Raw genomic sequence first — 25,068 nt, forward strand, 5'->3', positions numbered from 1 at the left:
GGGGCACTTGTTGCTATTGTTCTTCAAATGTCTCCTCTGCAAAAACCTACGTTACCTTCTGCAGGCACAACAAACTATTAGACCACTAAGGGCCAGCCTGTTGACCACTGCTCACCTGGCTATATCCCACCCCCCATCACCCCACCATCTCAAGACACAAGCTCTTTATGACAAGTTTTTGTTCCGCATTTATGCATTACCCGAAAAAAATGGGAGTTCAGACAGCCAGTTTACATCACTAGTAGAGTAATAACTACCACAGGCAAATTGAGGACTCAAATGATAGATTTACACGGTTTTGTACTGAAACAGTACATAGCACATACACCGCTCAAATGTAGGATGCATTTAGGGGTCCTTAATCACTTAATACCCAAAACAGCTATGCTCGTTGGTAGAATGGTACCCGGCAAACTTGCTCAGGAATCAGTTTTACATTCCCCAGCAGAGAAAGGAAAAATGAAATTACAAAGTTGCATCTAATACTTTTTAGTTCTTCTGACCCCAGTAATTGTGGCTTTGAGGTAAGAATTTAACAGATTACAAATGCCTCCATCTATTCATAGAAAATCCCCTGGTAGGCATACAGACAAAAAAGAATAATCCTTACTGCACACATCCCTGTTTATTTACAAAAAGGTAAAAGTCTTTGTTAAGCATGACACAACGTTCAGAGAATATTTTAAAGCGTTTCCTGGCATCCTGTAGTTTGTCGTGACTGAAATCCAGGTTTTAATTAAAACCCAAGCCAGCAAGTACTTCCTGGGAGAAGATGAATACTCTATTTAGAGACCATCTAATAGGAAAATAAGGGCACTTAAGAGCTCCTGAAAGGTGCTGAATTTGGTCTTAAAATACAAAACTGCTTTCAACTTACATAAACTCAGCTCTGCAAGTTTTTCAAATTAAATACTCTGTGAAAGCAGGGCAGATTTTACTTTCACCTGCCTTAGAGCCAAAAACATCAGCTCTCTCCTAGCATTAGGTAATTGAGGAAAGCCAAAAGTTTGCTCAACGTATGTAGAAAAGTTTTAAGAGTACGGTTCCTAACTCCTACTTCTTCAGCATTTACAAAGTTGAGGCAAGACATGAGAGGCTTTAAACTTGAGATTTCATGAATTCAGAGATTTCTGATTCAGAAAAGCCAACTTCCAACAGAACAAATGCATGTGCTGTAAGAAATCCCATACTGACTCAGGCAGATTTTTCTAGCCACAAACCTAGACAGAAATCCAGCCTTTTGGTTACCATTAGAGCATTCGGTCTTCAAGACAGAATGCAAAACCATATTTATCCCTATGGCAGCCAATAAATAGCTCAAGAGGATGAATTACACCACATACGATCTGAAAGGGTGATTTAACCTCTCTCCCATGCTCAACACCCACAGGCTGCACTTGTCAAGATATGACACTTCTCCCCTACAGTGCCTTCAGCCTCTTTTAATAATGCTTCTTGTCTTCCATGGGACATTGGTTTGGAAATACTCCAGCTTGCTTCCCAGAAATGTTTCTTTCTGCTGGAAGCGTTTCCACATTCATTCTACTTGCACTGCAAACCAGCAGCAGCTTGTTTTGGAAGCTGAATCACCACCTGTCTGACACCACCAAGGAAAAAAAGGAGGATTTCTAGGTGGATTCTGTATCCGATGCCAGACCTATTCTAGTGCAATCCTTGTGTTTCTTGCCAGAATAGCACTGCTGACCAAAAGGCCTCCAAAGCTTCTGCGAGGCACTAACGATCAGATCTAGGCCTGCTGAGGTTTGTCAGCTGTTTCCAATGAATCAGTAGTTTAAAATAAATTTCAAGACTCCTGTAGAAAAAAAAAGTGTTAAGTGCAAGTTTTTAAAGGAACTCTTTTCCTTCACTCTGGAGGCCTCGCATTTCAATGTCCATGTTTACTCTCTAAAATTACGGCCAAAACCAGTACTTTTATTTTGTACTATTTTCAAGCCCTTCACAGCAAGTTGTGACGCATTTTGGATGTAACAACATGAAGTTCACAGTAGTTAAAGCTTCCTGATAACCGAAGCCTTTATTTTGTCAGCCAATTACAGGTTACCTAGAAAGGATTAGGACAAACATTGCGGACAAAAATATTTAACTTGCTGAAGCCAATCAGGAACAAGTAAAAGTTGTATTAAGTTTCTTTTTAAACAACACACATCTCTAGATAGGATTACTAAAATCTATCCACTGCCAATGGCTGAAAAAACTTCAGAGTGGCACTTAGCCCATAATTTTTGGGTGTTGGGGTTTGGTTTTTTAAGATTTTTCTTGAACCAAAGAAAAATACCCAAAACACCTAAACCGACTGAGTTTTTTGTAGTCACAAAAATCCTTCTAAAGAAAAGCTGAAGCAGAAAACAAAGACAACACCAGACAAAAATCCAGCCATTACCCAACAATTTCTTCAAGACATGGGAGCAACAAGGAAAAGCACAAATTTTTTCCAGCCTCAAAGCTGTAATATTCTCTTGCACTTTCTTCTTTACAAAAATGAAACAAGGTTTGCTTTCAAATCCCTACAAGATATGCTTCTTCTACACAAACCCTACCATTTACTTACCATAGGCTTTGATCCCTAGCAAGCCTCTCCCCTCCATATATCCCAGTACTACAGAGCAGCAAGCCAGCATCCATAATTTCTCAGAACCGAATCCAAACATATTTGATGGTAAAATTAAGGTATACATGTCTGTCTAGAGCTTCCAGGAGAATACAACTCTTCTTGTGCATCCCAAGTTTTGGGAGACATTCAAGCCCGCAGGCTGTGCATCATCACAACTTCTTGTTTGTCGTACAGGACCGACTTGTCAACAGATAAACACGTATCACATACTGACACGAGAACTGCCAGAAGGAACACCTCAGTCCCCAGAATACTAATACGAAACTAGCAGATCTTCAATGTATTTCAAGCAGTTTTCTATGTCTACAGTAACTGCAAACAGTTCAACTAAGTAATTTGCACTCCACATACTCTCTGTAGGAATATTAAGCAGATTTTTTTTCTTCAATAATATAGGCCATCTGAAAGCTATAGGAATGAATCCAAATGTGAAGCATTTGAACCAAGTCTGTGAACCAGCTGAGATTTAAGGAACCTTTTATTTTTGAGAGGAAGTCAGGCAGCTGCCAGAGTTTCCATTTGCCCATTTTCTAAGTGTAATGCACAAGTCAAAAGAATCTGCGGGAAAAGTGTGGCTGCCTGCCACTGAGCTCTCAAAAGAAATCATCTGGTGATGTGAGGTGGAAGACAGCATTCATCATTAGCAATGCAAAAGAACAAGAGTTAGCTCTGCTAGTACTAATTCTTGACCACCTACTCTTTTTCTACATGACTAAGCCTATGGAAATAGCCTGTGAGAGATGCAGCACACTTCACTTTTTAAATACCTACCACTGCAAACATTAGCCTCTACAGAAGACATTTTAGGCTGAGCTGCATGTGCAGTATCTCTGTCAACCTCATTGCACTTCTGTTTGTTCCTTTAAGGCAATGAACTCAGATCAGCAAGAGGTCAGAAGTTCACATATTCATGTCCAGTCTGTTACGGAACAGTTCGCTCTTTGAACGATTTCAGGGATAATTTAAGGATCTCTGTATCTCAATTAACTCTACACTTCAACTACACTACACGGACCATACACAGGACTAAAGTTAATCTGCTTTTATTTGGAAAAACCGCATCAGAGAGGAGTTCAGTCGTAAGAACACCCACACCTTAGAGACTAAGCAGCAAGCTATGGAGACTTCACAACAAAGCTGCTAAGAAAGCAAAATGGTAAAATGCTGGGTGCTAACGAGCCTCTTTCAAACAGAGGAGCTTGAGAGAGATGCAGAACTGAGTAAGGACAGGTAACTGTGGAGGACCACAGGGAGCAGATGGTAGCAATACTATAGGAGAATGTGTTGAAGGCTGAAAACATCTATTCCCATCCTACCAAGGAGAAGGATCCAGCTGTTAAATACCAGCTACATTCAACACCTTGATTTGACTGTCACCTTGTACAACTCTGGACAAACTATTCCAGCTGCAGTTTCAAGTTTTTTGTGGCTATCAGAAAAGGTTTGTCCTATCCTCTCCCACATCGTAGCCCGATCAGCTCCCTGACCTGGTTTGCCATGTGGCAGCACGAGCACCAGTGCCAGCAAGCGAGGGGCCAGGGGACACACTGTCCTGAGTAAGGGCAGGATTGACCCAGTTAGTAAAAACCCGCAGTTGTGTCAGCTTAAAGCAAATATGGGATACAGCCTCAGTGTCTCGGGATAGATAGCACTTCTCTCCAAAGGGTGCTGGGAGGTGACAGAGCTTTAAATGGGTACGAAAGCTGAAGACAGCATAAAGAATTGCAGAAGGGTGGGGGAAGGAAGGTTAATGTATTCAGAGACAAGCAAAATCATTAAGGATGAGCAATGGAGCAATGGGAGATATGTACACTGACATTTAACTTCAGCTAGCCAGGTGCCAGATTAAAAGCAAGCAATATAAACATCCTCATGCATATTATTCTGTCCCTCAGAAGCAGTGACCAAGTTTAATGATGCTACTTGAAGACTCTTCTGCTAAGTTATACACAGTCTGTTACTAGAAATACTTGCTTTTGTACTTGCTGGAACAAAGAAGAAGGACTGATAAAACAAGCTACAGCATATTTCTCTAGCTTGCTTAAGCGATACTGAGTTCCTCAGCCTCCAAAAAGGGACATGATTACAAGAACCAGGGAAGCAGGGTTATTCACACCAAATCTGACAAGCAGCAAGTGTCCGTTTGTCAGACAGTACAACACAAGACCTACAGTTTTCTACCAGGCAAGTCCTTTGCCAGTACTTCCACACCTGGAAAAGCTGAGCACTGCAGACTTGTACTCTCAACATATAAGGGGAAAGAGAAACACCACCTCAGCTCAAGTCCTAGGGGAAAACTGCTGGATAGAATAAATGCAGTATGTTAAATATTAAGTAGTAAAAGAAATCAACATATAGCAGCTCAAAAAATGAGGCCACAAACATTCACTTCATTAGTGTCCAATTAAAAAAAAAGTCCATTTTTGAGAGAACTTATTCAGCACATTCTAGACCTCTAGTGAAATTCCATTCAAGAAATAGTTTCTACTACAGCCTGCAATGAAGTGGAAAGAGGACGGCCTCCAGGCACCGACGAGATTAAGCCACAGCCAAGGCAGCAGACCGATGCATTGATAAAATCATCACCATCAGCATATAGCACCCCTCTGGCTCTCAGCAGATCCTGCCTCATATTGGTGGGCTCATCAGCTCCCCCCAGGCACTCGTGTCTTTGAGAAACACTGCAAAGACAGTAACAGCCAGCCACAGCTCCCTGCTGCTTTCTCATCCTGCAACCCTCCCTTGCCCTTACAATTCAGGAGAAAGATGCCGGTTGCAAAATGCCCCTGCATTGCAGAAAGCTGTTCACGCTCCCATCCCAGCCAACAACACTACGTTGTCTCAGGCGGGCAGGCAACACTCAGGAGGGTGAGGATGAACGCTGGCAATTCGCAGTCTCAACGCCTGCAGCTGCTCAGGGAGCTCAGTGCAGGGCAGAGCTCAGCTGTTCTATCTATATAGTGGAGAAACCTTGAGCCAAAACCCGTAGAAAGCCATTTACTACCGTTTTGGACGACCTGTTGCAATAAGCTCCTTAACATTGTGCATAGTTGAACGGATTTTTATTGAAGACAAACCTTGATTTTAAAGCTATCATTTCTACCATGTCCTGAGAACCACTTGCAGCTTCAGTGGTACAAACCACACCGATGGCATCAAGCAGGTATGCTGGCATCTATCCAAAAGGTATTACAAAATGACCGATTAGCCCAGAATCAGAAAAAAACATCTCTGGTGCCAGATATCCATGAAATTGGTCCACTAAGCCCCTAATTCTACTGGCACCAGATATAAGGTTCTCTTCTTACGCCGGTTTCCCGTGAAGAGTGACTGCACGTAGTCAGCAAGTGCTACACTCACAACCAAGAGCATCTGTTTATCAGATTGTGATCCAAAACCACTGCACTGGTCCTTGGGAGACACTTCAGTGCAATAGCCCAATTCTTTTTGTATCCCATTCTATCAACACAAAGTACGTATCTCCCATTTTAGGAGTTGTAAGCTGTTTGCACGCAATGCTTCTAAGGTAAAAGTTTCCAAGCAGAAAACTAATAGTAATTACAATGAAAGTGGCTGCCAACGTCCTGCTCTGCAAGGGAAGACAGCCTCTGCCTCCAGTCACTGTGACTTCTTCTACACCATTCTCCAAGGACTATTTTCCCCATAGGCAAAGACAACAATCTCATTCAAATACAGCTGAGAACTTCTGCTGAAACACCAACTAGGTGGGGTAAGCTCTAACCAGAAATCACGATACAGATCATTACTGAGAACTTACAAGTTTTACACTTCCCTGCTCACCACTCCAGTGACTTTTCTGATAGTCATGTCCTTCAGCTTGCCAGCCACTTACATGAAGAACTTGTCTTTACCCACTCTTAAGTGCACCACGTTGTCAGCTCTCGGGAAAAGAGACTCCGAAAGTAGCAGTGACAAGAGACTTCAATGACTGAATTTTTAGCCTTCATCATACACATACTCGCAAGTCCAAAAGCTGATAGTACACCACACTAGACATGAAATAGCACATGAACTAGCCAATTCTACCACTAAGTACCTTAACATTCAGAGCAGTAACATTTCAATGCTTTTTTTAATTAATATACCAGACCCCTCTGATTCTCTTACCATTCACAGCTTTTTCTATCAGTTCTTCACAAGCATCGAAGTCTCCCTTCAATACCAGTTTGTCATGCAGGTCTGTCAACATAGGGTGCTCCAGAGCAATCTTGGTTTTCTTCTGCAGCGACTCAAAAGCTTCGGTGTAGTTGTGCTGACGAAAATGCTTTAGGCAAAGGCGAATGGCTTCCTGTTCACGGTACTACTGGAACACAAGAAAACCTATGAGACATGTAGATTTTTCTTTTACCAGCACTTCTGGGAGCTACCTGTGAACCTGCCTGGAGACAGAAGCAGGATCTCTTACACACACCACACATAAATCGCTCATGAGCTTACAGAGGAACACTATACAAAAGACGGTACAAGCTATGCAGGCATTTACTTTCCAAAAGTACAGAAATTATACAACTTGGTATCACCTTATTTAATAAGCATACAAGAAGAGAGTGCACAGTGTCCCACGTCTCTGGAGTGACCATCATTTCCCCCCCATGTGCTCGGCCCTGCTGTTCAAGGCCCACACGAAGTACAGAGCAGGAAAAAGCCTTCGCGATCAGCGTTACATAATTTGATTGTATGACTCTTATGTAACAAAATAATTTAGAAGAGTAAGTAGGTCACAGCTTTTCTAGAAGCAGAAGGAAAAAAAAGCTACGAGAAAAGGAATACTTGCAATGACCACTGCTCCTGCAACGGAAAGGCAGAAGGCAGGGCTGACCCCAAACCCTGCGGGTTCGCGAGGGTTTCGGATCAGTGGCAGCAAGGATTTACATGCACGCCAAAGTTTTACCTTCAAAATATTCCCATGCATCTTGAGCAGAACCCCTGCTTTCATACCGCGGGTGAGCCAAAGCTGCCCGTTTTCCCACTCAGCAGTGGGAAAGGGTGAGCAGGGCTAGAGAAACCCACGCTGGGTCAAACGTCCAGGCACAGAAACGTGAGGGAATAGCAAACTCTGTATAAGAGCTACAGCTTGTGCTGTTAACCTACCACATCATCCACGACGTTTTCAAAGCTGCTAACAATATGCATAAGTAACACAGATTTTTAAGTTGTAAGTAGCAGAACCACTTATTTTAAATAGTGGTTTCTCTTCAAACCTGAATTCTAAGGCATTCAAGAAAAAAAAAAAACCTCAATTCCCAACTTTAACACATATCTACTGAGGTAAAAAGCAAATGTAACTTAAGCTTATATAAGACTGATCAAGTTACAGACAAAGATTTTAAACCTAAATGGACACCACTGCCAAAAGTGAAGTTTATGGTATTTAAATGAACAGAATCTTTCTGAAAACCTGGAGCTAACACTAACATTCAACAAAAATTAGTGCTCTTGAAATAATGGCTCTATAGCAAGAATCTCATAAACTGAAGCAGCTAAAAAGAAACACGGCCATGTGCTGTATTTTTAGTTCTTAATCCATCAGTATTTCACAGCTGCAAATAGCCAGAACTATGCATTTTTAGAAAATCAGTTCCCAGCCCACATGAAAAAGGCCAAGGACACGTACCGATAAAAATGCAAGACTGTGGCAAAGGAATATTAAAGCTAAAAGAGTTTTACAGCACAACTGGAAAAAATCTTTTTTTTTTCCCTAAGAGATACCTAAGACACTGTCTTTAAGCAAATGCTCACTTAGATCAGTCAAGGCCAAAACCACATTAGATTCTTTGTTGCTAAAAGGGATAGCAAGCAAAAGGATAGCCGCACACCAGTAATAACCAGCTTCTGCACTTTCAGCTCCTCTAGTTTAGACATCAGCCAAAATTCAGACTTGGCGTATTTCCACTGAGCCTCTCATGACTGACAGACTTGGCTTATAAAACATCAAATGACTGTTGGATGCAGGTTAGCCACTCGATGCAATATAAAAGTTTGTATTTAAGTGACACCATAGTAGTACTTCAGAAGTTAAATGTAAAAACTTTTTTTTATGCAAAAAGGTGTATAAAAAGTATATAAAAGGCTCCTTTTTAAATGCCATCATACAGGTTTAAAGAGATGACAACCCAAATAATAGCTTTGATCTGAAGCTGTAAATAATTCCTATGGTTAAAAATATAACAAGACCGTGAGACTAAGATATTAACACTGCCAAATACGCTAGCAGAATTAAAAATATTTAAGTGTTCATTATTAAAAACAAAAGCGATAGCCATCGATAAACTGCCACTTCTTAGAATCATAGAATCATTTAGGTTGGAAAAGCCCTTTAAGATCACCAAGTCCAACCGTAAACCTAACACTGCCAAGTCCACCACTAAGCCATGTCCCTAAGCGCCTCGTCTACACGTCTTTTAAATACCTCCAGGGAGGTATTTAAAACTTCAACCACTTCCCTGGGCAGCCTGTTCCAATGCTTGAACTAGTTGCTAAAGTATGCCCACTCTTCAGTAAAAGCAAAGTGGTAAGGCTTTCAGGAGGCAGTAGGCTGAGCTGCTCAGCAAGGAGAAAGCAGTAGGGAGGGAGCTGAGGAGCTACTTGCTGCTTTGAGTCCTTATCTGTTACCCCCAACTCCACTCCCTTCAGGAAAGGGAGGTTTTGTTGGTTGAAGCACACACAACAATAAGGATGGGCAATTTCATGTAGAACCTTCTTCTCATCTGATGTCTCAGGCAGTAAAGAATTATTAGATTTCAAAGCCTTCGAGACTTCCAAGAACATGCACAAAAATATTCACACCATCTCAAAGAACTGGAAGAAACAAGTCAACCTTTCTGCCTTTCCCCAAATATGGGTCAGCACATATCCTCCTACATGGCTCTGGCAACAGTAGCCTCTTCAGGACTGTGAGAGAGGAGAACATCAGTGAGACATGCACTCATCACCGAAAACTTGGCAACTAACGCTAGTAGAGCCCAAACAATCATGACTAAGTCTCTGCCTTGCTGCTTTAGGGCTCTAAACTTTAGAAGAACAATGCTGGCACCCCTTGAAGAAGCTGTCACTACATACATGCTGACCATGAAAAGTGTCAATTCCACAGGATAGGATGGAACAAAACAGATGCTGACATCATCATCAGATGGCTCCTGACCAAAAAAACACAAAAATCAGGGCTTCCTGATTGCAGCAACTGGTCAAAAATGCCAGACACACCACCATGTGCACAGGCAGCAGAAAGAAGCACAGAAAATCATCAGCAGCCTCTGTCAACTAGACTTTTCAGAATTGGAGATTAGTAATCAGCAGACTAATGACCACAATACCACTTTAATCATAAAGCAGCTACAGACAACTTCCACTGTGACTGTTAGCGCTGTTTTTAAACGCTCCGTGAAGAAGCTTATGATGATGGTATAAGCACTTATAAGCCAGATAGCATGGCCACAAGGTTTCTTTACCATACTGGCAACACCATAAACTGGTGAGGGAGCCTCAGGAATGCAATCCACAATCTTTACCTCCTTTTAAGTTATTCCTTCTGGAAGCAGAGATATGCTGCTCCACTACCCAGTCTTATTCAGCTGGGAAGGATGTTTCCTCTGTAACACAATATGAATTTCATGAATTGTTCCAGAAGATCTACGCATAAAAAGCAGCAACAAAATGAATTCTGGTTGTCAATGTGCACTTCCCTCCCACAGGAGAGGCATCTGTTGTACTCAATTAAATACAGTTTATACAAATAATGTTTAGAACCCTCTGAACTTTCTGTCTATCAAAGTGACAAATGGTATAAATCATCTCATCTCACAGTCCAGTGGCATCAGCTCCCCTCTGTTCCAGAGTATTCAGCAAAAAGACAATAAGAGGGAAATATCAGAAGTGCAAGGAGCTGCAACAGGAAAGACACTAACGTGGATTTTCTTTAAAACAAATTCATTTTTATACCCTGTAACAAAAGCTGCATATGTAACCCAAAAAGGCTCTAGGCTCACATATAGCTCTACAGAAGGGCTGGTAAAAGAATGACTAATCAAAAGGCAAGAAGAGGGAGAAATGGAATCTCGTTTTGTTAAGATTCGTTTCCCTTCCAATACAAACAATATTTTATTAATATTGTCCCCTTTGACTCAGTGTTCCTTTCTTTTATGTTTTTCTTGTCTTGTCTAACGAGCAGGGTTTTTTGTAGGTTTTTTTTGGGGGGGGTGGTTTTGGGTTTTTTTGGGGTGTTTTGTTGGGTTTTTTTTAAGGAGAACAAGCAGATACGATTCAAAAAGATTCACTTAGAGTCAAAGTCAGCCATGTGGTTTGAGTTTTAACCACGCATATTTGTTGTTTTAATAGCTGATATTCAAGGAATGAAAAGGTCACGTAATTCCAGTAAGAGAAGTTTCACAAGATTCTGAGCCTACAAATCTTCAAACAAACAGGCACCTAAAATGCAGGCCTACCTTGCTGTACCAGTTGAGGCACGGTTGGACCACATCTGGATCATCAATGCCATTAAGTTCAACATACCAGATACTAAAATTGAAGCTAGGTCCCCAGGATAAAAGTGGAACTGGAGAAGAAAGGAAAAGGAGAAAAAGGATGCATAAACATCAAACAACCACTGCATTAGTCTTATCAGGCTACACATAGTACTATTTCAACAGAATGCTTTTGAAGGTTACACAAAATTCAGTATTTCTGATTTGACCTAAGTTCTAGTTCGTTTAAGTCAGCTTAGGGAAATTACCAAACACATCATGTTAAAGTTGTCATTTAAAGCAACCTGTGCTAAGCACCATTAACACAGCAGATGATTACAAAGAAGAAGCTCGCTTTAAGCAAAAGAGCAAAAATACTATCATTTAAAACAGCTCAAAGAAGCAACAAGCTTTGACATGGATGGGAATCACAAGCATACTAGCGACAGTATTTGCTCCTCATAGTACATTTATTTCCACATTTGTCAGCAACAATTATTTTCCCTAATGGTAAAGACAAGAAGCTTGGGTATTTTAAATTTTACAAAATTAGTAACTTCTGCAAGTTGTGGAGGAGGGAGGGAGGGAAAACTGTCAGTTTCCAATTTAAAAACTGTATCTAATCACTTTTTTTTTTAAAAGCTCACATCTGTGCAGCTTTTTGGCCAATACTGTTTTATCTGCATATTGGGACAAACATACTTGAAATATTAAATGACCCATGAAACACACTGCAGCCTTTCACCTAAGGCTTCTCTACTACTCTGTGTTAACATCTATGGTCTTGCACTGATCTATTGATTAATCTGCAGGTTAAGACTTGGTTCTGCTCTTTGAAGCAACGCCAACTCCCAGAAAACTTGTGTGAACTCTGACTCCTTAAAACGGCAGTGAAATCAAGTGGTTTCATTTCAAATACTTTTGTTTCCTTTTTATTTAACCGTAACTGATAAACAGGAAAAGATAGTATTAGAGATGAATGAGTAGTTACCAGCAACAGTTACTTCCTCCCTTCCACAGAAACTATTTTTGCCACAGAGAAATTGCTTGTCGTCTTTCAAACCACTACAAAATACTACTGAGATTAACTTGTTGAACTAAGGGTTTTCTGACCTACCCCTTGAGAAAATAAAAACCAAAATTTGTCTTAAAGTTGTTCTTGAGCTCTTAAAGGTTCTTAAGTATTTATACTTCAAACAAGCTAGATCTATTATTTTCTGCAATGTGTTTGGGCACAAAGCATACGTTCAAACACATGATTTTCTAAATTTTAAAGGGTGTTTCTACACACCTATTGCTAAAGACTCATGACAACCTCTGGGAACAGTCATCAGGAGAAAAGATTTTTAGAAAATATCCAAAGAGACTAAATACGCGATTCTTAACTGGTTTTAATATCCATAAGTAGGTACTTTATATGTTACAGCTCTCAAATCATCCTGTTCAAACAGTTTCTTTCTACTTGATTGCTCAGCATACAAAGCGAGATGCTTTCAGAGGAGCTCCTGGTGGGTGCATGTTTGTGGAGACAGGAGAGAACTGGTCAGAAAAGCCAAGAGTCACCTGTCTTCCACCCACATTGCACGCACTCTGCCCAAGAAACTTCTTTCTTGCTTAGTTTTGTCCTCTGCACAAGATGAGTGCTGCCAATATGGTACCTTAATACCATAAAACATTACTACTTTTAAATCCAAGTACACAGATAAGTTTAATCCTGGATATCCCACCTATTAAGGCAGCAGACTGACAAAATACCACATGTAAGGGTAACAACTCTGGTCTGTCTTCAGACCTGAATACACAAGACCAAGACCAAACTGAAGTTAAATTTGGTATTTGCTCAGCTATAAAGAATCAAAGCCTCGCCATCAGTTTATTGCACTGAAACACTGAACCAAACCACAGACCACCTCAAATGGACCAAGACCATAAATTTCCTGATGGTGAACCTGAGGCCAATTTCATAACACTGAGTTTACTGGGTGAAAAACCAAACTCAGGTATTATCAGTTTCTCACCTCATCCCAGAAAAAATGCAGAGGTATCCACCTCTATTTCTTTTCAGCAATTCTTCTCAGAACTTATATGAACTTCTCCCAGAAAAATTTAACAATTCACCCTCTTATCTTGGTAGCCAACTACAGCACGAAAGACGTTATCGGGATGTGCATAAGAATCCTGGGTAGACATCACCACAAAAAAATGCAAAGCCATCAACTTGCTAGCACTTCCTTTCCCCCCCAGTTAATTCTGAGCTTTCAACAGTCTTGTTTACAAGAAGGAAACAAAACACCAGAAATGGTGATTTTAACATCGAGATTTTCATGGTGCAATCATCTACTTTAAGGAAAGTACAGACGTTAAGTTGTATAGGGAATGCAAAGTAAATGCTTCCCCAGTGCTGCACAGGCAGCGAAAAGTGAAGCCGATCTTTTTGAACTACTCCGTAGGAGTAGGAAAAGAAACAAAGCAGAAGGGTTGAAACTGTAATGTGATTTCTATTCCAGTTAGGAAAGATCAAGTGTCCTGCTGATCACCTCCCCATTTTTGAACCTCTTCCCTGGCTCCTAGGCTACACGAAAGAGACACCTCTCACCCTTTCCTCTGCCCTCTCCTTTTTGAGGCCTCTATAGGCGTGCTTAGCTCTTTAGACAAATCTCCTTTTAAAGCAGCCACAATCTAACTTAGACCTGGAACAAGGAGACATTAAGTGCAGATGAAGTAGCAATAGTCACACAAACAGTGATAAGCATTAGTTGTCAGCGTGACACACAAATCTCGGTTTTATTTTTGCACAAGGTTTGGACGTAACAGCAGTCTAGGATGCTGGGTGCAGATATAAGCCCTCCTGGGTCCAACTGTTTCTTTTCTCACGTCTCCTAATGGCTGGTTTTCATTTGTCCTTCCCTTCACTCACTCTAGATTTCACACTGCAGCCTAGGTAGACCCAAAACTAATACAGCTTCTGCAATAGCGGAGAAACTAAAAATCAATCCTCCTCTAAAAATCAGTGAATACCCTACCTCTGCAATACAGCTGCAGAGGCCACAACTTGTGCTATCCCCTGTTTGCTTTTTTTCCCCACACACACATACCTTTGAGGTGAAAATCCAATGCGATTAAAGGTGTTGAATCTGAAGCCTAAAGCTACAGTTATTTCTCCAGTTTTTACCATAAAGCCACCTCAGCATGTTTTTTTGCTGCATGTACTACAGCAATCCACCGTGAAACGCATGTAACTGTTCAGAGCAGCTGAACTGTCACTCCACAGTGAGGTGCCCAGCAGAAGAAAAAAAACAATAATAAAAAAATCAATATCCCTTCAACAGAAGCAGAAGGTATTAAGGTCACTTAAACATTTCTTTACCCACACAAGGATGATTTTAGGGGGTATTTCTTAATAATCGGAAGCTATGCCTAGACAAGGACTGCAACCCTGTATACTAGAGAGGACAGTAGCAGAGGCATTAAACACAGTACAATAATCCCGAATACCCCTCTCAAGCTAATTTCCGTGTCCCTCATCTACAGGCAGTAGACACACAAACAGCGTATGTTTGGAAAAATGCAGGTGAAGATGTAGTCAATACATTTAACACAGAAAACATCCATAAAGAGAGTATTGCTCACTTCTATTACACCAAAGCTTAAAAATCTTGAAGCCTAGTTAGTAACTCCCATGCTAGTAACAAAATAGCATGAGAATTACAGCCATCATTTCTTCAAGCTCTTTCACAGCAATCAGTCTTTACACCACCTTCTGCTTTCAAGGACACAGTACAAAAAAAAAAATCTCTGCTTGGAGTAACCACAAAAACAGAGCAAGAAACAAAAGCTCACAAAGATTAAAAAGATTATTCTTCAATATTTTGTCTGGATAAATATCTTCTTCCCCCTCCCAAGTTCTTTAATGAGGTGCTACATGAAATGTAAAAATTACTTGTCAAGTAGGTCAAAAGCCTGCACAACTGGGCATTTCAGTGCTAAGGAACTGAAGTTGAACTAATTAAACCAAAAGAAGTGCAAGTCTTTTCTTGACAAGGGGAGAGAGAAGTTATTTTTTCTGCTTTCTACGAGTCTGAAACTTCCCCTAATACATGACCAATGGAAGTTGTAGGAAGTATTTTCCCCTCTCACAGATCTACCCATGTCATGTTCCTCCTGCCTGTCCTCCCACATAAACCTCACTGTTGTGTTATTAACAGTGGTGTATAGGTCAGTATGCTTATCTGCAGAATTAGAAAGCAAATGCCTGATGCAAGTCACTGCAGAACTAACTAGTGCCTTCGCCAAATACACAAACCTCACTGATAACAGTAACTTTTGCAGTGCCAGTCTCTAAGAGTCCAAAAGGGCAGATTTTGGCCTCATGTTTACTGGCAGCATTACAAGAAACACAGCACGGTATTTCAAATTTTGAGTTACTTTGGCTAGCAGCTTGGAAATTTTAACAAACTGAAAACATATTCAAGCTGTGAATCTGAAAAATAACAGAATTTCGTAACGTGATTTTGCAGTTGTTTCACAGCAAAAAACACTCTCACAACTTCATAAACAAAATGACACTAGCCATCAACTAGAGGTTTTAATAGGTTTTGGTGAAAAGATCATTTTAATTTCTGTCCTACCATAGGAATTTCTTCACGAAGACAGCTTCAAGAAACGAAAGGCTATAGATATAGCTAAAAAGGAAAACTCATCTCAAACCATAACTAGCAAGCAAGTGACAGTTAAATACAAATCTAATATTGAAAAGATTATTTTAATTTCTGTCCTAGCATAGGAATTTCTTCACGGAAGACAGCTTCAAGAAACGAAAGGCTATAGATATAGCTAAAAAGGAAAACTCATCTCAAACCATAACTAGCAAGCAAGTGACAGTTAAATACAAATCTAATATTAATGTATATAACACAGAATGCTTATTGCTACATGAGGAACCCATCCCAACAAAACAAGCCATGTAACTGTTAATACTACCCATGTCATGTCAGAGAAAAAAATCCTGGTAGTAGAAATTATCAGCATTTCACTTTCCTAACAAGTTTCAACTTACTGCTACACTTCATAACATCAGAACACATTTTGCTGGAATGCAATTTACACATCCAGAGAAGTAGCTAGTAATCTTTCCATTTGCCCCTTTAGCCCCCCAGTAACTACTTGCTGTTTTTTAGCCACTGAAAAATAACATTTCCCAAAAAACTAATGCGGGAAGCTTCAGAATACATTAAAACAAAACAAAAACAAACAAAAAAAAAAAAAAACCAAAAAAACCACCAATTTAACTTTCCTGACGTAGTCAACCTGTAACTCTAACTATTCCTCTGCTCCTCTTGAGGTTTCCTAAAGCCAAGTGTTACAGATGCTTCCAAAAGTAGCAGCCAAAAACAAACCCAATGAACAACCAATTTCTCTACTTCTCTAAGAATGGGAAACACCACCGTTTATAGCACATGAATGATTACTTGATTCCCAGCCTGAAGCTTTCAATCCCTCAGGCAAACATGAGAGGGGATTCAGAAAGCTGTGCAGAAAACACTAGAGCAAAGGGCTCCGAGGGGAGCCCCTACAGAGTCACTATCATTCAAGTCTTGGCAAAGGAACTACCCAACACTTCAAAACACTCCTAAATTCATCTAAATTAGTCAACAGGATCTTAGCTCATTTTTCAGCACTACCTCCTTGCTCTATTTTTAACCTTAAACAGCTAGTTTAAAACCAGTCATTCTTTTACTATCTCAGTAGGTAGGAAGGGGAAGATAAATTTACTGAGCTACGAAAAGCGGAAAGGCTCTAAATTCCTGCATTAAATCCAACCAGTATCACTGACAGCCACTGTAAGACACTTGTTCTCTCTGGCCTGCATGAAGCAAGGAAGAGAGATCCCCACCTGCTCCCATCACAAGTCACAGTAACCGGCCTTTGTTAGCACCCCCTTTAGCAAGCTTCACCAGAGAAACAAGACTAGACATCACAGGGTATAATTGTTGTTTGCCCCTGGATGTCACCTTTAACCGGAGATGAGACATGATTAGAGTAGCAGGAAGAGAACAAGGAGGGCTTCTGCTGATACTCTGTGTGTTGCGAGTGTGTTTGAGAACAAAAGACTTGAACCTTTTTCGAACTCTAGGGTTGTCAATGCTGAAACTTTTACCAGTATTTAGCTTAATTATTTTTTTCTTTTAAAGCTCTATATAGCAATTTATAGTAGGACAGTAAGCAGCTTCTCCAGCAATTAGTTGACTCAACAACTGTATTTCTGAAAATTACTGTATTTTACTTTCATTCCCCAGGATTTAAATTATGAAGCTATTATTTCTTAGTAACAGGACTTCACTGTGTTCCAATCTAACCAGCCTAAAAGATCATGAAATGGAATAGCTATTGTGGATACTTTGCCTGAGTACAATGAAGTCACAAGTGCCAAGACTGGCACAAGTATAAGAAGAGATTATTTTCTACTCAGAATGCTGAAAAAATGCATTTACCTATCTTAATGAATCGACAGGGGAACATCTGTTCATCAATTTTATGCTTCAAGGTGAATGTTTCTTTGTTATAATCATTCTTTAAGCCACTGTGGGAAAAAATAAATAAGGTTACTAAATCTTACCTTGTATTTTAGGACTAGCTAATAAACGCAATCTAGGTCATGCCTGAAATGCGAAGCTTGTTTCATATTACTATGAATCATAAGTACGCATGCTGGACCAATGCCTGGACTGCTATCCACCATCTTGTATCTCCCTGGGAGGCAGCACTGGCTAGTGGTTTCAGGAGGGAACTGACATCGGATCAATGCTGCTCATCTGTGCCTGTAACCCTGCGACTTCAGCAAGCAATCTGCCTGAACCGCACTTTCCCGTTTTCAAGCGGGAGATGGACCAGCTCTCAGAATTATAACACTGCCCAAGTGCTCTGTGATCCATTTATGGATATTACTTTATAAAAATATTAAATATTTAGTACAATTTATCAAAAATATTAAGTCCATTTTCACTGAAGATGCAAGTACAGGTCCCAAAATAAGGATTTTTATTAAACTTAAGTACAAGTGAAATGACATTAGATACCAATAATTACTATGCTACTAAGATCTCTTCCCCCATAACTCTAGCAGCAATAAAGTCAAATTGCAAGACTGGTCTATCTAAAGAGGGCAAAAGGGCGGGAAGGGTTGTGGGTAGTTTCTGTACGGTCTTGAAGGATACCTGCAACAAAGAACGTCCCATTTTTCTCAATGGCTATTCTGCTTGACTATAGATGATGTACACCTATACATTCCCCAGAGGTGAACTTTCCTTCTGTAGGCCTCCAAAAATAACTAGCTCTTCCTACTCCTAGGTATTTAAATATTTCCCTTTCCGAAACAGAAGACTCCTTAAAAGGCCCTTGCAAATTTACATTAGCAACTACTCTGAAGCCCTGGATAGCTTGAATAGCCAAAAGGCTCTTTCTTTAGTCCCTATCAGTACAACTACCAAATCAAACTAAACAAAGGAAAACACAGGTTTTCCATTTGCTTATTTGATTTATTTACCCATTTGAAGAAAGGCAGAGCAGCTGACCAGTTCAGACCTTTACAGCTGCAATGAGGTTCTTGACATAGGCAGGTTATTTGGCCTTTTAAAAGCTACTTTAAGTTACCCACACCTGGGGAATCATTTCTCTCGTGCCTCAAGCACACAGAGAAAGGAATCGCAGTCCCGCAACTTTGCACCCTGCTCTCAGCTCTTCCAAATCTCCAAGAGTCCGCTCTCCACAAATCCTCTGTGGTTAGAGCAGAGTAAGGAAGGCTTTCTGGAGCGAGTGTTGGGATTGCTCTCTCTGACCTGACCATAAACACAAGGGCAGCTAACTGCAGGATCACAACCACAGCTCTATTACACTGTTGGCCATGTGTCTGCTTGGGAGTGAAGGGAAGAGCATTTTGGTCCAGCCTTTATGATCACTATCGCTGATGAAATCACATCTTACCTGGATAAGAGATCTGTCATGTTTTCCTCATTCATCCCACCAAAGACTTTAAACTTCTTTAAATTGCAGACATGCGTTTTCTCGTATTTGCCAAATGTGATACTCTGGACTATGGCAGGTCTTTCAAGTTTCAGAATCAAATACTGCGGAAGAGAGAACAGCGAATTGCAATATTAAAGCCAAGGCTGCAAAACATACTAAGGGAGAAGCATTACAGCCTTCAAAAATTCAGTTTACAAAGCTAGAGAATGAAAGTTAAGGCAATCCCTCCCCATTATTATATTTTCTCTTTTGTTCCTGGAATGAAGCAAAGTTTTTTTAGGAATATTACTTTAAAAGCAGTTTATCCAGGAAAAAAATATTCCTAGCATTTCTATTTGGGGCTTACATACATTCCTTCAAGTTGGATGCAAGACTTCCTGAAATCTGGCAAATAGGATCAAACTACTGAGAGCGATGATTTAAACGCCCACTACAGCCTGAAATGAAACCTAAACTGAATACACAATTAGATAAATACAGTATGTTCCACATGCTAAGAGAACATCAAATTACTTTTCCTCTCTGGGCTGACACTATTTAACACTGAAAGCAGACTAAGTTTGATGTGTGGCTAACATAGGAAACAACTGCTTATTAACTGTACCAAATAAAACCAAACCACTTAACTGACAATAAAGGGGCTTTACACAGAAAACGATGAAAATGTTCTCCCTTGTGAACATGTGCTCCCCACTTACAGAGATGTCCCCCCCCACAGTGCATGAATAGTCAGATTATTTATATTCAGGCCCCAGCTACCAGCTTCATCAGCCCTGCTAGAGGAAAAGATCTGTTCCACTTGAAAAGCATTTGCAGAGAAGCTCTTGTACCATTCATCGGGGACCATCGAGCACCAAATTTATTTAACCTTCCCCTACAAAACACGTCTTGGAGGCAGTCTGGAGACATCCTGTTTTGCAGAATACGTAGAGTTTATACCTGAAAACAACGTGTTTCATTCCCTTCCCTAACTTCTCAGAAATAGGCAGTACACAACAGAGAAACGAGACAAAGTGCAAAATCACAATTACTCATCATGCTGGATTTTGTTACAAAACCCTGTGATCAAGGCTACAATACAAGCAGATCAGTAAGGCGTTGTAGGACACCTCCCACTGCAGGCGCTGGTGGCCCTTTCCTCCAAGAAATAGCACTGCCAAACCAGACATTTTTTGGTATTTCGAATCTTTCATCGACATCAAGTAGAGTATTCGCAGGCATGTGGCTGCTTTCTATGGCTCCTGAGCAGAGACTAGTATCTCTCCATAAAGTGTCATGGGCATCACTCTGCTCGTCCTATACAGCTCTCTCTATGGCACAATCTTACTCTAGAAGTGCATCTTTTGGGCGAGAAGCAGAACAAATTTTCCCCTTCCATTTATTTCTCAGTTTTTCTATCATGGCCCTACAAAGCAACTAATTACAGCTCTAGGAGCAGTACTGACATCTTTCTAGAGAGCATCAGGATAAACGTGTGATGTCAACGGCTGGTTCTCACTACATTTACAAAAAGCTTAGCTTAAAAAAACTACTAGTACATGTAGCAGTTTACAGTTAATGCAGACTGGACAGGTACCTATTTAGAATAAGGAGGATTTACTGCCAAAGATGTTTCCAGCAACTCAAAATTTTCCAGAATGAAGAAAAACCAGTATCAGCACTACTAGGGTGCACCAGAAGAATGCTTTGTTGCTTTCCCAGGTTTTTTTTGGGGGGGATGAAAAATTTCTGGTTTTGTGAAGAACACCATCCACCTAAATGTCAGAACCCACCATTAATTTAACTATCAGTAAGCCATGCTTTTATCCCAAAGTACTTCCCAAACTTCAGAAAAAAACAGAGTTCTATACAGAAAACATTTTCTAAAGCAGAGAAAAGGAAGGGATGAGCAAAAGGATGGTCCTGTAATGAGCAAGGCAGTACTTGATACATGGCACAACCCGCTGCCAAAATTCCCATGCAGAACAGACAGTACACAACAACATCTAAGAACTCCTCCTACACCACATCTTCCCTGCAGATTTCTCCCAAAGCTGAAAAAGCAAAGCTAGCACTACCAGCATCGGCAACTGCAATTCTTAATCTTGCTGGAATCACAAACCTAATGCTTGGGTCATGAAGACATACCTTCTCAAGTACCACACAAGATTTGCAAAAGCTTGGCACAAACTTCATCCCATATTATTCAATTCTTACCCTAAATTAAGGGAGAGAAATCCAGGACTGCAGTTAAATCCTTTATCTTGGCATACATGCCTAGAAGGGAGCAAGGCATGGCAATTACTCCATATGGATAGCAGCTATTTCTTAAGCCTACGGACAGGGAAGGAACTCTGCAGCCCTCTTTCCTGCGTCCACACATCCCATCACCTGCTGAGTCAGGCAGACATTATAGAAAATATAAGCACAAAAGATAAAGACAACCTTTTTGTGAATTTATCTGCTGACTAAAAGACAGGTTTGCTTTAAAGCCTGTGGCCCAATACCTGTACCTATGTATGCATTTTTATATTTTTAATACATATACACACACATACATAGATGTACTTTTTGTTTTTATGTATAAAAACACACACACGCTGCTGCCACTGTGGGTACAGGCTACAAATCTCACTGATGTCGGAAAAAAATATATTGCCTCAAGAGCTGCAAACAGCTGGCTGCATGGATATTTTTGGACTGCTACCAGGATTTTAGATGTGACAGACTATTCTCTATAGCTTTGAAAGATGTGATAAAAGCGTAAGTAAGATCAAGTGATTTATTAAACCTGGAGAGAATAAGTCTATGAGATTTCAGACAAACACAAATACCGAGATATTTGACACTTTTCCATCCTATTGCTATAAGCAACATCAGTACGTTTAATGTCCAAGTATTCATGAAGTATTCCAAAAATCCAAATTATAAACTGAAGTGTTTGTTCATTAGAGGCATGGCACACACAGTAATTGAAGTAACTTTGCAAAAACCTCACCCTAATTGTTCAGCCTCAAATTACAACATTTACAAAAAAAGATGCTACAAAACATTAGAAGAGTAAAACTTCTGGTTTATGATTAAATGCATTTGTAAGTGAAGATGCTCAAAGAGCAGAGAAAGTCATGTATGGCACTTCAGCACCTCAACAGCTTGTTACTGTACACCCAAAAAGGCAAATCCAGTCCTGTCACACTGGGAGCTGCAGCAAAATTCCAAACTTTTTTGAAGCTCTGGTCTGTGCTACCATTTGATGACAACCATATGCGTGCTTCTGCATCACACAACTGAGTGTAAATTTTATTAATGTACTTTAAATTAGTTCCTGATACAATCTACACAGCAGGATGGAAATCAAGAGAGGAAAACTGGTCTTCTCAGATGCAAAACTGAAACCAATTGTTTGGACAGTGCCACTAACTTTATACATATGCTTTTTAACTGTTCAAAATTTACATCTCCACATCAAATACGCTGGACCAGATTCCAAACTGCACTACGCAAGCTGCCTGTACAATTAGAGTCACATTGTGTTTTATTAATTTCTTTCTCTTTAACCACTTCTGCTCAAACATTTTTATTAGGAAGTAATGAAACTTGTATTGCATGTGAAAATAAAAACATAAAATAACCAAAATAACTTGACAGGGGCTGCCCTTGCTCACTACACAAACCTCCACATTTTTTTGCAATTAAGCTTGTGGCTAAATAAAAAGCTATCGTTTTGTTCTACACATTATCAATCAAGCCACTCAGGGGAATCAGATGTTCTTGCGCATGCAGTCTTCCCAGTCAGAACATCGCTGGAGCCATCAGGATGAGCATTTATGACAGGGCCGTAGTCTTCAGCATTACCACCCTTATTGCTTCACACTTCCTATGTAAGCCTAGAACTAGTTTAAAAATAGAACGGTCAGCCCTCTTCTGCTTGAATAGGTTACTACATAACAGGTTTGTTATTGAATATATAATTTCTGGGTCACTCTATTTCAAGAATCAAGAAAGATATCTAGTTTAATAAACAGAAAAACAGCTGTCATATGTATTTCCTTTCACTGGCACTCATTCATAACCAACTGGTGGCTTTCATGGCCGCAAGAATTATTTAACTCTACCATACCCATAAAAGCAGGAAAACCCTTTACTAAATATAGTCACGTGGCAGCATTTCAAGTATCTAGACTTCCACTTTCATTTTCTTCCCCTTTTCAAAAAGGTGCAATACAGACTCTGGCACATTTACTGCAAAGCATGGATCTTCACTGAGCTACTGAACACACACTCAGATTTTTACCTATGTTCTTCTGAGTCATGCTCATCCTAGCAAGAGGAACGCTCCGAAAGAAAAGGCGCCTGGAGAGGTTTTTTGTTTCACTCAACAAGGGAAGGGAATAAATCAGTGTTTAGGGACTCACTCATATTTCTACCTCTAAACCACCACCACCTCGGCAGGGAATTACTAAACCCTTACATTAAGGTGAGACAAACACTAGCGATTAGGGCTGCAGAGCTTATTAAAATATCTCATGGCACGTTCCAGTGAGCATGACTGACATTAGCCCTTGTGTTGTGCCTTAGCCCTAGTTTCAGCTAGCGAAGTCTGAAACAAGGAAAGCTTTATTTTACCGAGTTTTAGCTCGCTTCCTGTCCCGGACTATTACGGCCACCCACGCAGTTTAACAAGCGCGTCACCACAAAAGCGACCAATTTTTAAATGAAGTGACGCCAACACACAAGCCATAAAATGCTTTGCAACTTCATTTTCCATAGGATACATGATGTTCATTTTGGGGATTAAAAGTCATGTGTATATATCATCATTCTTTGGATTATGAAATACCCAACTTTTAACATAAAGCAACTAATTTCCCCCCGACTTCTCTCCCCACCACACTTATAATTCGGTCAACCACTATTTCGACTGAAGTTTTCCAAGCTAAGAATCTGCCTTAAGAACTTCAGCCATCTGCAAGAACAAGGAAGCAGGAAACGTGTAAAAAAGTTTTACCTGCATTAAAATGTGGCAGTCTTTCAATGGGCAAGGTGCAAGAACTAGCTATTTTGAGCAAAATGCAACCAAATCTGAAGTTCTTTTGTCAAGTATGAGACAGCACAATTTGGAACTGTTTCTCTCTATATACACAGAAATAACAAAAACTGCATTCTTTGCACACAGGCAGCTTCTGCTGATTTTAATTCCCTGTTTCCTCTTTCCAGTTAATTTTTCAACAGAGAAGTTACACTGTAAAAAATGCTTTACATGAATAATTAAACACTCAGGTTAGAAGCACGAGAATTAGCTAAAGTACATATTAAGAGACACTGCGCACACATTATCTCTCTCACTCAGCGCTCAGGATTGGGCTTGCTGAATAGATGAGCCACTGTGCAGCATTTTATATTCTCACTATTGGATACAGAGATTCAAGGAAGAGGAATCCAGCAAGACGGCCTTTTCCACTTAGGCAGCCAGGTTTTCTGTTGGTTTTGTCTTTAAATAACACAGAATAAAACTCAAATACTGTCTTGCCAATCTCAGTTGCCACTACAAAGACTAACTTTTTGCAAGTCAGATCAGAAGACCTCAAATCTGGATACCTCATATATATACACGAGAGCATGCGAGACAGACATGAGAGCGCAACATGTGGGCACGCAAGAGAGCAATGAGCGTGCAAAAGAGCGATGAGAGAGAAGCGCACGTTATGAGAGCGCGCTGAGATAGATAGATAGATATATGATAGATATGATGTGTTTATTCATCTCTCTCCTATCAAAAGTTTGGTTTAAATGACTTGCTTATCACATGGGGCAGTGCCCAGTTCTCCAGGGTTAGACTCAGTAGTTCTGCAACAGCATCTTCATTCAGGCTATGACCAGTACATAAAATTCTGGGAGATCTCTCTGCAGACGACACCAACCTGTGTTGGCAGGAGTGTTGATCTGCTGGAGGGT

General features: G+C 40.3%; 1 protein-coding gene across 1 annotated transcript in view; it reads right to left on the reverse strand.

Moving 5' to 3' along the window:
- MKLN1 (muskelin 1, intracellular mediator containing kelch motifs) overlaps positions 1–19,235 on the reverse strand; it is a gene marked incomplete at both ends in the record, with an annotated part of 62,453 nt that extends 43,218 nt beyond the window's left edge. Inside the window, 4 exons of the mRNA XM_009584835.1 lie at positions 6,761–6,953; positions 11,095–11,204; positions 17,604–17,692; positions 19,093–19,235. Coding sequence (XP_009583130.1) covers positions 6,761–6,953; positions 11,095–11,204; positions 17,604–17,692; positions 19,093–19,235 — 535 coding nt within the window. The remainder of the gene's footprint in view (positions 1–6,760; positions 6,954–11,094; positions 11,205–17,603; positions 17,693–19,092) is intronic.
- Positions 19,236–25,068: the final 5,833 nt, after the last annotated feature.

This window comes from Fulmarus glacialis, unplaced genomic scaffold (assembly GCF_000690835.1).
Source record: "Fulmarus glacialis isolate BGI_N327 unplaced genomic scaffold, ASM69083v1 scaffold46919, whole genome shotgun sequence".
In the NCBI taxonomy this organism is placed as follows: Eukaryota; Metazoa; Chordata; class Aves; order Procellariiformes; family Procellariidae; genus Fulmarus; species Fulmarus glacialis.